Below are 15,069 nucleotides of genomic sequence, written 5' to 3' on the forward strand. Positions count from 1 at the left end.
AGCAGGCCTGTGTGAAATTAGGTGAGTTGATCCTACACAGAGAGAACCTTTGAACCTCATGCTTGTTGCATCACATTGTTCACTGCCATGACTAAGACCCCTGTCCAATTAGAGTTGGTCAACCTGAAACAAACCTTTTCACAACACTATCATCTGGAAAGCGTTTCTGTTGAAAGCTAGTAATTGAGCCATCAGGTATTTGGAACACACCTGCAGAGTAAAATAGAATAATACACATTTTGAAGTAGAGGACAAATAAAAAAAACACTTTTCACTTTTAAACTGAAAGGAAGGCACTTTGGGTTCATACGTCTGATTTGTCGTGTATGATTTTCATCAATAGGCTCATGAATAATGAATTATAGTGCTTCTCGAGAATGTAATCTATAAGCAGCTGACTGAATGTCATGTTTTTATATCTTTTCAGAACTATTTTCTACCCAGAGAAAGTTTACAAAGACATTTTCTGTGACAGGTTACACTGTACAGCAGTTTAATATCAAACAAGTTTGTACATTAAAAAACAGAACTAAACATAAAAGCAAGCACCTTTATTTGCATAACATAGATTTGTTATTGTACACTTTTTCCTCTACTTTGTGGTCTTATTGTACATTTACCAACAGTGGTTAAAAAAAATAAGAATTCTTATGGAAAAAAAAAATGCCATGTACACAATACAAATTAGCAAACATATTAAAAATCGGTTTTTACAACTTTTGTAGCAACCAATTCTTTCTATTGGTTTGCCATAGTGCAAACTGTATTGTTTGAAAGACAGAGTGAGCATGGTATTAACATTCATCAGTTTTGTATTTCTCTGCCTTTCACATATTTCCATGTGAAGGCTGCATTCTTAGTGCCTCTGATTCAAGTCCATCTTTCCAGTAATGGTGATTTACAATAGTAATTCAAGTGTGTAGGGCAGTTCAGGTGGCAATGTAATAGGAAAGCTATAGTTTACAGAATTATGATGCCTCTTATGTAAATGTTAACATTAACTGAAGCCCTTTCTGATGCATGGTTACAAAAAGTCAGACCCACCCCCTCTTCATCTCCAATTCCAACATTTAAGCCTCTCTCAAAAAGACCTGCAGGCTTCTCGTTTTCACTCAGAAATCTGGATATATGAGTTCTACTGATAGTTTAACATAGGTGTTGAAAAGCGTGTATGTAAGGGAAAAGGTTCATCGAGAGATGCCATGATCTTGACTGCTGCTTCCTCCTCCTCTTGGCAAGTCCAAAAAACAAAACAAAAACTTTTACTTTTATTTTTTAACCTTCCACAGCCCGCACATCTGACCTCCTTGATGATTTTGAAAGACTTGCTCAACAGTCTCGAGCATCTGCCGCTATTCTGGTTCTATTGCACAGTATTTTGGAAATGCAGGAATCACTGATAGATGAAATCTCTTCATTCTCAAGTCCAGTCTCAAGAAAATGCCAGGCTGTGCTGGCACGCTCATGAGCAGCCACAGCGATCTACCACCATGGAAGGGATCTTGCCGTAGATGATCTGTTCCTTCCGGTTGAAATAGAGCATGTTGATGGGGGACATCTTGGTAGGCGTGCAGCAGGGCCCGGCCGAACCTCGGGGATTCGCCTTGTTGACCAGGTGATGGTGGGGGTGCTTCTGCAAATGCATATACTCACATTCTCCAGAACAATAGTTGGCCTTGTACCGTTTAGGAGCAATAATCCAGTCCCAGCCAAAGTCCTCAAAGTCCACGGTGAGGGGGTACCGACAACATCGGGATTCGGGGGAGTTTTCATCACAGTCCAGGCCGGAGTCTCTCCTCATCCTCTTGGGAATTTCAGAAATCTTCACCTCCATAAAGGGCTGCTGTAAAAATATTTAAAAAAACGCACATAGCAACATGAGAAAAAAAAACCCGAATGTTCCAATTTCATTAATGATTATTTTGTATTTGTATTTTATTTGGATGTATGATCTGTATCTTTGTGTTATCTGCAGTAGGTAATGAGCATATGTTATTAAAAGGGTTTAGGTGTTCGCTTGGTGGGCATCTGTGATACTTTATTTTACTTGAGGTAATGAGATTACCATTTATGACCCTAAACAGACTGGGTGTGTAAATAATTAAAAAAAAAATCCACTACACACTATATATTATTATAAGTTATTGCTGTTCTGGTTGTTTACACATTTTTTTCCTATAAATTCCAAGAACAGAAATTAAATCTTCAAGTTAAAAACATTAAATATGTAATACACATAATAGGTCTGATAGACTTTTAACAGAAATGTAATTTGGCCTTTTGCATAGAATAAGACTGAACGTGTAACTTATAACTCGGAATTATTTTGCAGCAATCAATATTTTATGTGTTTTTACTTTATAAAAATGTATAGTAACTGCAGTGGAGTTTCATCAGTCAATATCAAAAGATAGGACGGGTTTGGTAAGTGAGTATAAGAATCTGCAAATACTGAAATAAGTGCAACTTAAACCATCTCCAATAGGATACATTGAATGTCAATATAATGTGTTAAATGTTTCTAATATACATAGGAAACATCATAACGTAATAAATTCCCTTAGATATGTCTGTCTATGTCTCAGCTTTCATGTATTGCCTTTTTAAAATACTGACAGCCTTCACTTCTATCTGATAAATGACCAATACTAGTTTATATAGATAGATTAGATCAAATGTTTCTATGGGACAGTGTACTGAAATGACCAAAGAATTGCATGCATACTATATAAAATGTATTATATGTGTGTGTGTAAGTCTGTCTTACCAGCCCCTCTTCTCCTGGCTCCGCAGAGGTAACGGCCAAGTCTTTTCCTTTGGCGTCGAGCGCGTTAATCTCGATTCCGCGGTTAGTCTCAGGTTGCTTTAGCCAGACTTGCAGCACTTGCTTGACATCCACACTTTGCCAGGAGCTGGTCCCTGCGGTAACGTCCAGCTTCAGAGAGCGGATCCGTATGTGTCTGTTCCCGTCGGTGGCCGGTTTGAGCCGGGAGATCTGCAGGAACACGGTGGCGGGCTCGGCGCTGGGCCGCAGGTGTATCCAGAGCTGCGCATTGACGATGCGGTTCGGCTGGATCTTCGGGCTGAAGGAGAACAGGCAGCATTTCGGCTTCCTGTCCACCTGGACACTGGAGTCCGCTGTTAGGGAATAATAATAATATATATATATATATGATCATTCAGAGATTACCAATGTATGTATGCATTGAAACAAAAAGTATCCTGTCCATATGAACAGTTCAGTTCATTGTTTTAATCACGCAGTTGTGTTGTGATTGGAGGAATAAGATTGAGGTGCATCATTGACAAGACTTCTTGGTGGAAATATTAGGTTTTCTCTGTGTACCAATGCGGGTCAACCTGTCAGCTCGGCTCCATATTCTGGATCTGCCCCATTTAGAGCTTTTTCTGAGTTTTATTCTGTGGTACATGTATAACCTCAAGTGTTGTCTCGATATTGGACTTTGTTACACCAGACTACCTGGTCATCATGCAAGTTTACCTATATGCAGTAAATAGTCATTATTTAACAAAGTGGCGCGTCAGTGAGCAGCCCTTTTGCTGGTTCATAAATCACTGTGTATTATTGCTTCACCGTTCAGATATAAATACACAACCTCTGAGACTCCCCAAGACGCGCTGGAAAGAGAGACAAGAGCGCAACTCAACCAGCCCCACAGTGCGCAAGGAAACATGTCCACGTTTAAGCAACTGCCTTATGCTTAACTGCACACTGAACACTTTAAATATTGATTCATTTGTTATGTATTAAACGATTTGGGGAGAATGGACTAACAGTGAGGCGCACACCCTACCCAGACAAGGCAAAACGCTTTATTGCGCACGGTTGGAGAGGTACTTCAGGTTATTAACACCGCGTTTAATAACACCCTAGTATTTAAAACATTCAATACGACAGGTAAGTATTTCAATCAAACGATCTGAAATAAAACACTCACGTTCTGTAGCCATGGTCATGATGGTTTCTGTGGTGGCATGGTCATCGTCCTCCTCCAGAGACGCGTCCTTGTTATCATCCCCCAGGACGTCGTATTGGTCAAGCAGCTGCTGCATCGGGGGTGCTTTGGGCAGGAGCTGCTTGACCACGTCCCGGCTGATGCTGGGAGGACTCTTGAGGCGCAGTTTGCTCAGGATCTGGGACTTGATGGAGTCCAGCCTCATGAGCCTGCTGTTCTCCCTGTCACACGCAGAGCACCGTGCGCTGTCTTCCTCCGCGTCCGCCGGCTGCTGCGCCGTGATGTTCCCCAGCCCCACTGGACCAAACGCAACCAGGACACTCAGGTACACCAAGATCTGCGACTGTTGCATGTTCCCAGGCTTTTGGTGGCGTATGTCTGTAAACGGTGTGTGTTTATCCCCGCTGTATCTGAACGCAGTGAAGAGTTTTCTATACTTTGCGCCATCCACCACACTGATAGGTGTCATATATTTCCACGGGGCTTTTTATACCGCAACTTTGGTTACTCTATTGTGTCGTCAAAATTCAACGATTGGCTGGTGGGGCAACAATGAATCTAGCTGTCAGAAGTGAGATCCATTTCTCTGTCAAGGCTTAAAGAGGCATGGCAGCCACTATTTTATTTTATGAGACAAGTGCGCAAAATAAATCAGAAGAAAGGCATTTCTGAGTACACATTGATTCACTTCTTGAATCCTGGCACTGCGGGCGCATTTACTGCGTTAGTGGAGAAAGTAAAGGCAGCTGATTTACTCGCCACAGTCCATGTGTCTGAAGGCTTGGCTGATTTATGCCGTGCGCTTTCCACGCGTCTTGGATTCAATGGCCAGTGGTGTTGTTACAGCTGCGCACTTTGTCATTTGGGGAGAGTTTTATGGCACGACCTGCATATCTGCAACATTGTATACGTTTAATTTGGAAGGGACATGCGCACAGAATTACAAATGGGTTGATGTAACAGTATAGCATGCATTTATTCTGTTGCAACCGACAGCGATAATGGTTATGAAAGTTCCCAGTTCTCCAAGCTCAGCATAGCGGAGCTCTGTGGAAGGGACCACATGGGTGCTGGGACACTATAGGGTCACTTCATGTTTGAGGAGGCGGCACTTGAAAGCAGTAATAACGAAAATATTGATTTGATCAATTGGAAAGTGTCCACACACGTCATTGTCCCCACTCATACATGGAAGCTTATAATTATAGGAATGTTGCGCAGAAAATGTAATGTTCCTAATTACGCATGGTTATATAATGAGAAAGCTTCAATGTATCACACTTTATAATCTGTTGGAATAAAGAAGTTGGTTATCAATCAATTAAACGTCGACCTCATACATGTCAATAAACACACACTAATACAGACAGATAGGTGGATAGCTCTGCAAATTTAAATATCCGCATAGTTGCTCAATATAGATTGTATTGTACATGTGTACGTAGTATTTAGTAACTACACGGTTTGGACACGTTAAGTGTGCCCCCTGCTGATCAATTGTAGAATTGCTAATCATTTAAAAATAAATGAGTATGACATAGACCAATCGTGTCCTAAAGCATACATTTATATCCATTATTTGAAAGCACTTCCCTCAAATTAAGTTGATCATTGAGAGCCAAGGGTTTCTTGTGGCTTTCTGCCTCCTGCTACCCATCGTACGAAGCAGTAATAACATCAATCACGTGTGTGTGGTGAAAAAGGGGGGCATTTGGTAATGATTATATGAATAATTAAGCATCTAATACTACTTTTTACTTTACAATCATTGCCGTCTTGCTTTTAAGAATAAGCTTTATGCATTTTACAGGCTACTGCAGTGCAGAAAAGGACCATACACTCTACATGGGAAATGCCAAACCCACATATCTGGCTTCCTAATTAATTCCTCAGGATTTCCATGCTTGACAAATGTTCTCTCTCATATACTTATTATCTGGTGTTAAGAAATGCATATATTGCATGGGACTTATTTCTTGTTTGTTTTGATTGATAGTTTTACCAGTACATCTCATCTGACATTGTGGATGTGGTTTCAGGTGAAACTGGAATGAATGAATGTGTAGTGAAGTCATTTTTTCATCTGATTTTCCACTGCCCAATCCACCTGCTGTTTTATGTTTTATGTAAAGTGCAACATTTCTGTTGTTGTTGTTGTTGTTGTTGTTGTAATCTTTTCAGATATTTAAAAGTCTTCATTGTGAGTTGAATACATAAACAGATGCCCAACAAATAATTAAGGGTAGCATCAGAATACCGCACACATTTTATATTTGAAAGGTACTTTTTTCTGGGTTCTATCACAGACTGTGCAGGTGTTGCCCTTTCTTTATAAATCCTCTCTGTTTGAGTTAGTATCTGTTGCTGATGATATTATATAAAATACACACAGAATCACCAAGGACGTACATGTTTTTACTTTTAAAAGATATCCCCGCTGGTAACTTTTTAATGAAAATATATGTAAGAAAAAATGAAAATGTATAATGCTGTTTTTCAGAAGTATAATATGAACCCCATAAAGGATGTTTTGCTGCAACATTTCACATTCAGTTGTTGTTGTGCTGTGAAATGAGAAACATAACTGACCTTTTTTGGTGCCGGGCTGTGGATTTTCTGTTCGCCAAGATAATGATCGTTTGCTGAAAATGAAAAAAGTATAAATTATGTAAGTTATAGGAAATGTGAGTAAACCCACATTACGTCTAAAGAGCTCTGAATTAACAGTCATACCATTTCCTTAAAAACAAAATAGTAATTTTCACCAGTCTTTAGTCTGTAATGAATTGTGTACATGTTTATGTTGTCCACAATCCACAAGTCATGCTGCTGTTCATCAAAAGCAAAGCCCTTTGTCAGAAGAAGAAGAAGAAGAAGAAGAAGAAGAAGAAGAAGAAGAAGAAGAAGAAGAAGACCACCACCTACAGCAGACTAAATAGCCTGGGGAAATGCACACTCACTATGCTGTACCTCGCCTCTGAGGGTCTTTGTGCATTCACACCAGCCCAGGCAGATGCAAAAGAGTTTCACCTTCATGCTTCTGCTTAATGAGCTCAGATGTTGTCTGTGACAAACAGAGCAGTGCTGTGCGTGTCTGAAAAGTCAATGTGTTGTTTAATTGAATTAACAATACAATCCTCATTGACCTGGGAGTCTCTTCATATTCTGCTCAGGTGAGGCGTTTCTGTGAGACGCTGTGAGTGGCACTAGCTCAGCTGATCAATCCAGAAGATGGCATCTTGGATATTGTTAACATAAGGTCTATCTACATATGAAATTGATAAGCATTATTATTATCGCTATTAAAATATGAATTACATATGTTGAAAACGGTAATATGCGTAGTCTTTGATCTGAATGGAAACCTTTACAACTATACTGTCTTTCAACTCACCTGCCTATCCTGGCATTCACGCATAATAGGCATAGACGTTAGTCATTAACATTAATATCAAATTGTACCTAATGCATCCATACAAATTCAACCATGCATTCATTTACTTAAATAGCACACAGACGTACTTACCTTCCCGAAATATGTGCTGTTCAAACGTGCGCATTCGTGTGACTTTCCAGATTGAACGCAAACATATGTATTACAAAGTCATTTGACAAGGACCATCTTTACGCCATTATTTTATTATTTTCAATGAATAAGCTGATAACTGAGAAGCAACACAAATGAAACCCGAGTGTAAATCTTACTGCAAGAAAAGTGTATGCTTTTGCACTATTAAAACCAAATGGTACATTATGCTGTTCAAGGCAATGCAAATCTGCACCTCTTGCTTCATTGTTAAGAAGTGCAATGCGTCCGCAAAATACTACTGCCGTGCTTTGGAAGGAACCCCCTCCCAACTACTAGTGACAACCGCGGTTGACCACAAGATGGCGCCATTTCCCCGGCAGAAGTCGCCTCCTGAAGTCATACTACTGCTCCAGCGGGAGCCGCACGCCTTATTAGCCGCACTCTGCCCGGCGCGATTCAACAGTGCTGGGGACTGTGCTTGAGGATTACAGAAAGGACATGTAGTGGTAGCCGCTGTGGAGGATTGCATTTCCAAAATACGGCCAAAAAAAAAAAAGAAGGAAAGGAACCAGAAAAAAAAAAAATCAGGACATTATTCCTCCATCGCCGGGTATTAACGCAATACTGTCCTGCTGGATTGGGAGATTCGCCTGTCTAACCTCATTCGTGGACATTTAAAGAATAAGTATCATTTCAACTGCATCTGCAACTATTAGATGCGCAGGGGGGTGGGGGGGGGGGGCGATTTCAAAGCATGCACGTTCAAACGGGGATTTGGTTTTGGTTTTTTTTTTTGGGGGGGTGGGATTGGAATAAATGTGATGGTTAAAAGCAGGAGACAGTAATTGAAGACAGCATATCGACACGTCTGGCATTCATCAGCTGCACACCCCAGCGGATTACTGTGGGGGCACATTATTACAATTATCCCCCAGGAAAGACACACATGTGTGCGGATGATCGCAGTGCACAAGGAGCCGGGTGAAAAGGAGCTGCCACTGCCTTACATACAGATTTGCCAACTTGTGCCTTTTAAAGGTGGGTAAGCGCTTCCTCACTGCTGGGGTTATATAAGGCTGGGAGGACATGTGTGTCTGAGTGGAAGCCAGGAATCATGTTTTCCATTTCTCCTAAGTAGAGGCAAAGCTTTTATAGACCAGCCACTAAAGTACAGTTAATGCTTACAACGATTGTAACTTAATATAGTCACAAGTCTACAGCTCTAATTAATAACGCATTGACAGGTAGGTGTAGCACACATTTTAAGTACAATATTTACACCTTTATATTATTACACACTGTATATGCACCCGTTTCTTGAGATTTATATTGACCTTGACTTCTATTAGAAGGGTATGTCCATCAGATGCGGTGCGTTATGGTTTATTACCAGCACAGCCTAGAAGGTTAATCGGATTCTGCCTAGTAATGTGCACTGCGGAGGATAATAGGTTTTAATTGATGAGCAATTAATTAATTCATGTAAACAATGTAGTGTACATTTGCGATTTTTTATTTTCAATTTCTGACCAACACACAGTAGCCTATGTGTGTGTTTTTGGGTAATGATACATCAGATACAAATGAAAATATGAGGGTATTACAGACATGTTCATGTTTTCTGACATGTTCCCTCTCAAACATGCATGCATTCATCACGGTAGGAAATAATCATCATTATTCTCAGGGTGGGGTTTGATGGGGCAGAAAGCTCAGGGCACCTGCCTTTCTTGGCATTTATTTTAAGTTCACTCCCAACTGGATTCACAATAGTAGTGAATAATACACTGAATTATACATCGTTTATTTGATTGTATGTGATTTAAAAATGCAAAGTTGTTTCAATGCTTTCTAAAATTAATGTATGTGAGCTGATATCTTAGAGCAGTGCTGTGACATGTTGTATCTTATCTAGTGTGTTAAAGGACAATACAGGTATGTAGTTAAGGTTTAAGACTTCAAATCAAATCAAGTTGTGATTATTTTTTAAATCATCTTAAAATCTTCTAGGGGTGAAGGTAGACATACAAAATGTTTGGTGTCCTTGACAAGTGTATGTAAAGTTAAGTTCATATTTAATGTGTGCGTGTTAAGTATTTATCTAACATATCTTTTATCAGATCACTTTGTTCTTCGTTTGACGGAATGCATGTAACTGAAAATGCAGGCCCAGGTGCCCTTGTCCTTAATATGAAACCATTTAATCCTGAAGAGCACCACACCAAACAGTAAAGCTTCCAAAGCAGTTTTAATGTAAAAATATAACACGTCTCAGTCAAAGTCAAAGCCATAGATTATACACTGCATTTACAGGAAGCTTTAAAACCATATTTTATAATCTGTCCCATTTCTTTATGGTTGCATTAGTGTCTTTCATGACACAGGGCCTACCTCAGTCTATACTGGTGGTTCTCAACCCTGGTACTGGAGGAGCCCTACCCTGATGGTTTTTGTTCCAACTGAGCTCTCAATTACTTAATTGAACCCTTAATTGAAGTAGTAATTTCCTAGATCAGAGCCTTTTCAATTATTGTAAACAGTAGGGGTTTTAAGTTTAGTATAAAACTGTATATGGAACCACCTTTTGATCAGTTACACAATTTATCGTTAATTCAATTTAGGCTTCAATTAAGTAATTGACCAGCAGGGTAGGTGGTCTTCCAGGACCAGGGATGAGAACCACTGGTCTATACACTATATCACCAGATATATGGGAAGGAAAAAAAAAACAGTAGGACCTGTGCATTGATAGATATGCAGGCACTTGCCTTAAAATGCCATTAAAGCTGGAATTCATTGTTGTCCAAAACATTACCAACTGTACCACTGGGCATGGTGCCCTCTACATACAGGACCTCTGACACAATCTGTTATTGGGTTTGGGGCTAATCCATCACACAGGGCAGACTGCATACTGTCACATAGGACAATATTGAACAACCACACTAAGGATCTGAATGTGAAAACATCACAATTACGTCTGCACAATTCCTTAGAAGTCCAGTGTTCACCTGGCTACGGCCTTGGTACTGCACTTTGACCTGTTTGCTTTCAGAGCTGGGAGGTAACAGACTAATGTCATAATAATAATAATAATAATAATAATAATAATAATAATAATAATAATAAGCAGATTTCATCTTATGAGTAATCACAACCATTGGGCTTTCTGGTATCTGGCTGCATCAATGCCATTAATTATATCAATAATGTAGCGATTATTCAAAATATTATTCTTGGATACCTTTAAATTATTTCAGGTAAATGTGATCATAAGGTGCTCATATTTTATTCACTTTTTCCTCATATTTCCACCTCTCCCTGCAGGTCAATGAAATCTCTTGACTTTACTCTGCCTCTGTAGCCAGTGATTTAAAAAACAACAACAAAAAAAGGAAATTAAGACGTCTGAGATCTTTGAATGGTCTAATTATTTGTCAGTACATCAGATTATAGATAAAGCAATTTAGTAATGACCTACAAACCGTGTAGACCTATGTATGCAATGTTATATGGTTGGAAAGCTTATGCTGATGTAGCTACAGACACAGGCAGGGCTATATTGTATACATTATATTGTATTGTCTAGAGATTTGGGAGCCCCCAGAGATGGTTGTTAAATGGCATTGGTCAGATGTGTGCAAAACTATGCTTTGAGACCTTTAACGTTTCAGCCACCTTAGACCCCAGCACAAACAATGCTACAAACAAAATCAGGCTTATGAACTCAATAGTTTGCAGAGACTCACAAATATTATGACACCAAACCAAAACAACTCACTAGAATTTGTACCAAAGATGTTCTTGCTGATATTGAAATGTCAAGTTTCATTTCACAGGTCATATTCAATAATATAAATATCTTTAACTGTAATGTTATCACAGAAATAATATAAATCCTTCCTTTAAGACTTCATCAGTTCCACACTAAGATTAATCCTCTTCTGTCATATTTTCTTGTGACTTTCATTGTCTTTTAAGTCAGATTTGATTACTTACTTAAAATTCAATTTGCTTGCAGATTCCTTCAGTTGGAGCACTGAAAATGAACAGCTTCCATCATTTCTGCTTTTTATGTATTACTTGTGTGATGTAAACTAGTCAGTGTGAATCTTCTATGTTCAGTCTACTTAGCTAGTAATTGTCATGAATGCTATTTTTTGCCTTCTCAAGGCTGTTGTGGACTGATGTGCAAAAAGTATGTGCTTCCGATTCAAATAAATCTTTTATGGTCTGATTTTAAATGCATCATATGCTAGTGCTGGGAATCTGGGCTCTATGATCCGGGGAATGTATCCCATGCCCCTTACATCCAGAAAGGAAGCTGCACTGAGAATTAATGGGGCAGAGTGATGCGTGTTATCTGGAGCACTAAAGGCAATGCATGTGAGAAAATTAAAGTGGATATTATGTAATGCCAATAGTGTTTAATACGAGAATTGACAGAAAACTCATTTTCGGAATGGAAATAATCACAGTGTTGGAATGACAATTTGTCAATCTTTATATCAACTAATGCTTTAAAATAAAGTTGTTTTTAAACCTGCAGTGGGACTTTTCTGGGATCAACTGCCTTTTCCTCATCAGAGTGACCTGGTCTTTAGGGGAATGATGCCCAGTTACTGTGGGAGTCACGGGATCTTACCGTGGTATCCCTCAACTGTTGGTACTATTAGGTCAGGTGTGGTAAACTAAGTGAATAAATAATATAATGACATGCTTTGCTTGTTTGTTTCCCTTTCACTGACAGATGAAGCTGCAGTGTGTGTGAGAAATGTCAGTGAGACTGTTCTGGAGTACAGCTGACTTCACAGACTATTTTGGCACTGCTGGTGCACAGCGGGAGAAGACTGACGGACACTAACACAGGGTGCCTTGGTAAATAGTTTGCAACGATTTGCAGGGAAAGCAGCAACTACAGTTCATTTATTTATTTGTGGGTTTTTTTCTCTCTTCCACTTTAAAACCAATGCTACATTATTTATATCATGGGATGCATCAAATCAAAGCAGAACAACCGGACTCAGAATGCCAACTCCGTGGAGAAAGCAGACGGCAAGCCGAAGAAGTGCGTGGACGAGAAGGCGACCCTGGTGAACGCCGAGGCCCAGCAGGACGGGGCTGGCTCTCCGCAGGTCAACCCCGTCCTGCTCGACTACGCTCAGCGTCTGTCCGAGGAGATTGTCAGCAAGGCGGTGCAGCAGTGGGCAGAAGTGGACAGCAGGTACAGCGACATCCCTTACATAGAGAGTGACGTGCCCTGAATCGGAGCTGCCGAAATTAACACAGAAGCCGTTGTGTTTTTCTGCAGAGCATTTCAGAGCGGCCCCCAGGGGAGCAGGGCCAGGGAAGTGGAATCAATACGCTGAACCTTAACCGTCTTGTTAAAACCGGATAATAGATAGTGTGCCAGGGGCAGGGGATTGGAAGATACCTTCATCTTCTTAGGAGAGAACACCATCACATGCCATTTCATTTGACTTTTTTTAATCATTCCTGTATTATTATTATATATATTTTTTTCTGTTCATCAGTAAGCAGCGGTCGCTTATATGTGCAGTCTTGGGGGAAGCTGAATCAGTTATAGCAGGGTAGGGTAAAGGGGAGATGGGGTCTTGTTTTACATGTTGGAAGTCATTTTTGCCTCCATCTGCCACTTGTCAGGTGATGTAACGCAAGCTTTTATGGCATAAATCGGGGGACTTGGTTGGCAGGCAACTGTCCCCCTGAGCTCAGTGGATTCAGATGAGAAAGAACATTAAGTGGTTGAGACTCTGTGCACGAGCCTGTCCAAAGAAATCCTTCCCAGTAAAAGGGGACAGAAAAGATGACATTACGTTTTCATGAAAACAGGCTACTTACTTGGCCAAGGTCCTGGTTTCAAAACTCGGTTCCTTGCAGGGAAGTTATTAATAGACCCGTGCCTCATGCGTTGCCACTGTCTGCATGTACAGTAATGGGGCTGCAGTCTCGGCTTCCCTCCTCCCGCAGCCAGCAAAGACAGCAGCTCCGACCCCTCAGACACACTGCAGCGGCAAGTCCAAGATTAATGATCAACGGGGTCGGCTTCTTCATTCCTTAGAAATGGTGTAGCGGCTGTTCCCCCTGCGTTTATCTATCACACAACTCAGCCCTCCCCATAGGAATGCAGTTTAAAAGTCACAGATTTAGTACAGACTCTAAATTGCATTTGGTTAAACGGAGAAAAATATAACTTCCTCAGTTAAAACGCCAATGTTTGCTGAACTGTTACCACAAGTGTCAATTTCTGAATTTCCAAATACTGTTTACAGTGTTCTTCCATACTTTATTTGAATCATTAAACCACATGATCGTTCATTATGAGATGGCAATGATACTATGCAGCATATACATTCAAACCCCATTTCACAATTCCTATACATCTGATTTCAGTTAAGAATTTCAGGTTTAAAGCTAAATCTTTCATAAAAGGCAGTGCATGCACAGTGCTGCGACAGTTGTTCAATTATTCATTAGTGCCTAGTCAGTGCAGTCTAAATGAGAGGCCCAGTCATCAGTAGGACAGACCTACTTTGTCAACTAAAAGAGTGAACACAACAATTCCACACACATGTACTGGCACTTGTGTATATTACAAAAGGTGTGAGGAGATGGGCACTATCAACTGACATTAGATTGACAGAATGAAGGTGCTCCAAAGGGCCTCTGGCTGTCAGAGAAAGATGGTGACTTAACTGTAAGTTTTAGAAAGAATATGCTGTAATTTTTTTTAAATGACCTATGATTTTATAATTAAATGGGGTAAACCATGTGTTAGTTTTAAGCAAAACATGATGTTACCATGTCAGAATGGCTGACTTCATGACTTGATTAACAAATAAATGAGATTTCACTCAGAAGGCATTGATGGTGGTGAATGGTTTTGTTTTCTGTATACATTTTTACGCACTCTGGGATGCACCAAAACACTGCCCTGATATACATGTGTGTGTGTGTGTGTGTATTTATATATAAGTAAAATGTATTAATCCTGGCTGAGAGATTAATCTCACATCCAAATAGATATATTATGTAACTAACCGGAATAGCTTTTGAAGGTAGCAGTGCAGTATCTAGATCCACTACAATAATTTTCTCTTACGCCTACATTTGAATGCTGAAAGCAGCCATTGCTATATATAAATGGTGTTGAGAAACCAAATTAGGCCTCCTTATTTTTATCAAATAATGTCTTCAAAACAGGAACAAACAACAAAAAAGCAGTAATGTGGAAGCGTGGAGTTCATGGCTGAATGTGCACAAATATTCAGTGTAATCTAGAAATAATTTATCATTCAGTGCACTGTCTATTCTTAACAGCATTTATGATTTCATAAGAAAGCTCAGTGGTGTTGCTTAATGTATGCTGGGTGCAGTTTATAAGCTGGTGGATGTAGTACTGAAATGTAATTAAAACTAGCGACATTATCATATTTAATAAGTAGCAGAAATACAGTGAAGGAAAAAAGTATTTGATCCCCTGCTGATTTTGTACGTTTGCCCACTGACAAAGAAATGATCAGTCTATAATTTTAAAGGTAG

At 39.8% G+C, this 15,069-nt stretch overlaps 2 protein-coding genes across 2 annotated transcripts; one reads left to right on the plus strand and one right to left on the minus strand.

Annotated features, from left to right (window-relative positions):
- Positions 1-476: 476 nt before the first annotated feature.
- Positions 477-4,574, minus strand: mstnb (myostatin b). The gene is made up of 3 exons (XM_066687922.1): positions 3,960-4,574; positions 2,768-3,138; positions 477-1,843 (listed from the first exon to the last, which is right to left on the minus strand). Exons 1-3 carry the CDS (start codon positions 4,444-4,446, stop codon positions 1,463-1,465), a joined length of 1,239 nt encoding a protein of 412 aa, XP_066544019.1. The 5' UTR covers positions 4,447-4,574; the 3' UTR covers positions 477-1,462.
- Positions 4,575-8,323: 3,749 nt separating this feature from the next.
- Positions 8,324-15,050, plus strand: akap19 (A-kinase anchoring protein 19). Its single transcript, XM_066687923.1, has 2 exons — positions 8,324-8,544; positions 12,257-15,050. The coding sequence occupies exon 2, from the start codon at positions 12,495-12,497 to the stop codon at positions 12,768-12,770; it is 276 nt and encodes a 91-aa protein (XP_066544020.1). The 5' UTR covers positions 8,324-8,544; positions 12,257-12,494; the 3' UTR covers positions 12,771-15,050.
- The last annotated feature ends 19 nt before the right edge of the window (positions 15,051-15,069 follow it).

The sequence above is a fragment of the Amia ocellicauda genome, chromosome 16, assembly GCF_036373705.1.
Source record: "Amia ocellicauda isolate fAmiCal2 chromosome 16, fAmiCal2.hap1, whole genome shotgun sequence".
In the NCBI taxonomy this organism is placed as follows: Eukaryota; Metazoa; Chordata; class Actinopteri; order Amiiformes; family Amiidae; genus Amia; species Amia ocellicauda.

Excerpts from the sequence above, each read along its gene's own strand:
- akap19 (XM_066687923.1), top strand. The coding sequence starts at position 12,495 with ATGGGATGCATCAAATCAAAGCAGAACAACCGGACTCAGAATGCCAAC.
- mstnb (XM_066687922.1), bottom strand. The coding sequence starts at position 4,446 with ATGACACCTATCAGTGTGGTGGATGGCGCAAAGTATAGAAAACTCTTC. Across the intron at positions 3,139-3,959 it reads CATGACCATGGCTACAGAAC|CGGACTCCAGTGTCCAGGTG; the intron begins GTGAGTGTTTTA and ends ATTCCCTAACAG. Across the intron at positions 1,844-2,767 it reads AGCCAGGAGAAGAGGGGCTG|CAGCCCTTTATGGAGGTGAA; the intron begins GTAAGACAGACT and ends ATATTTTTACAG.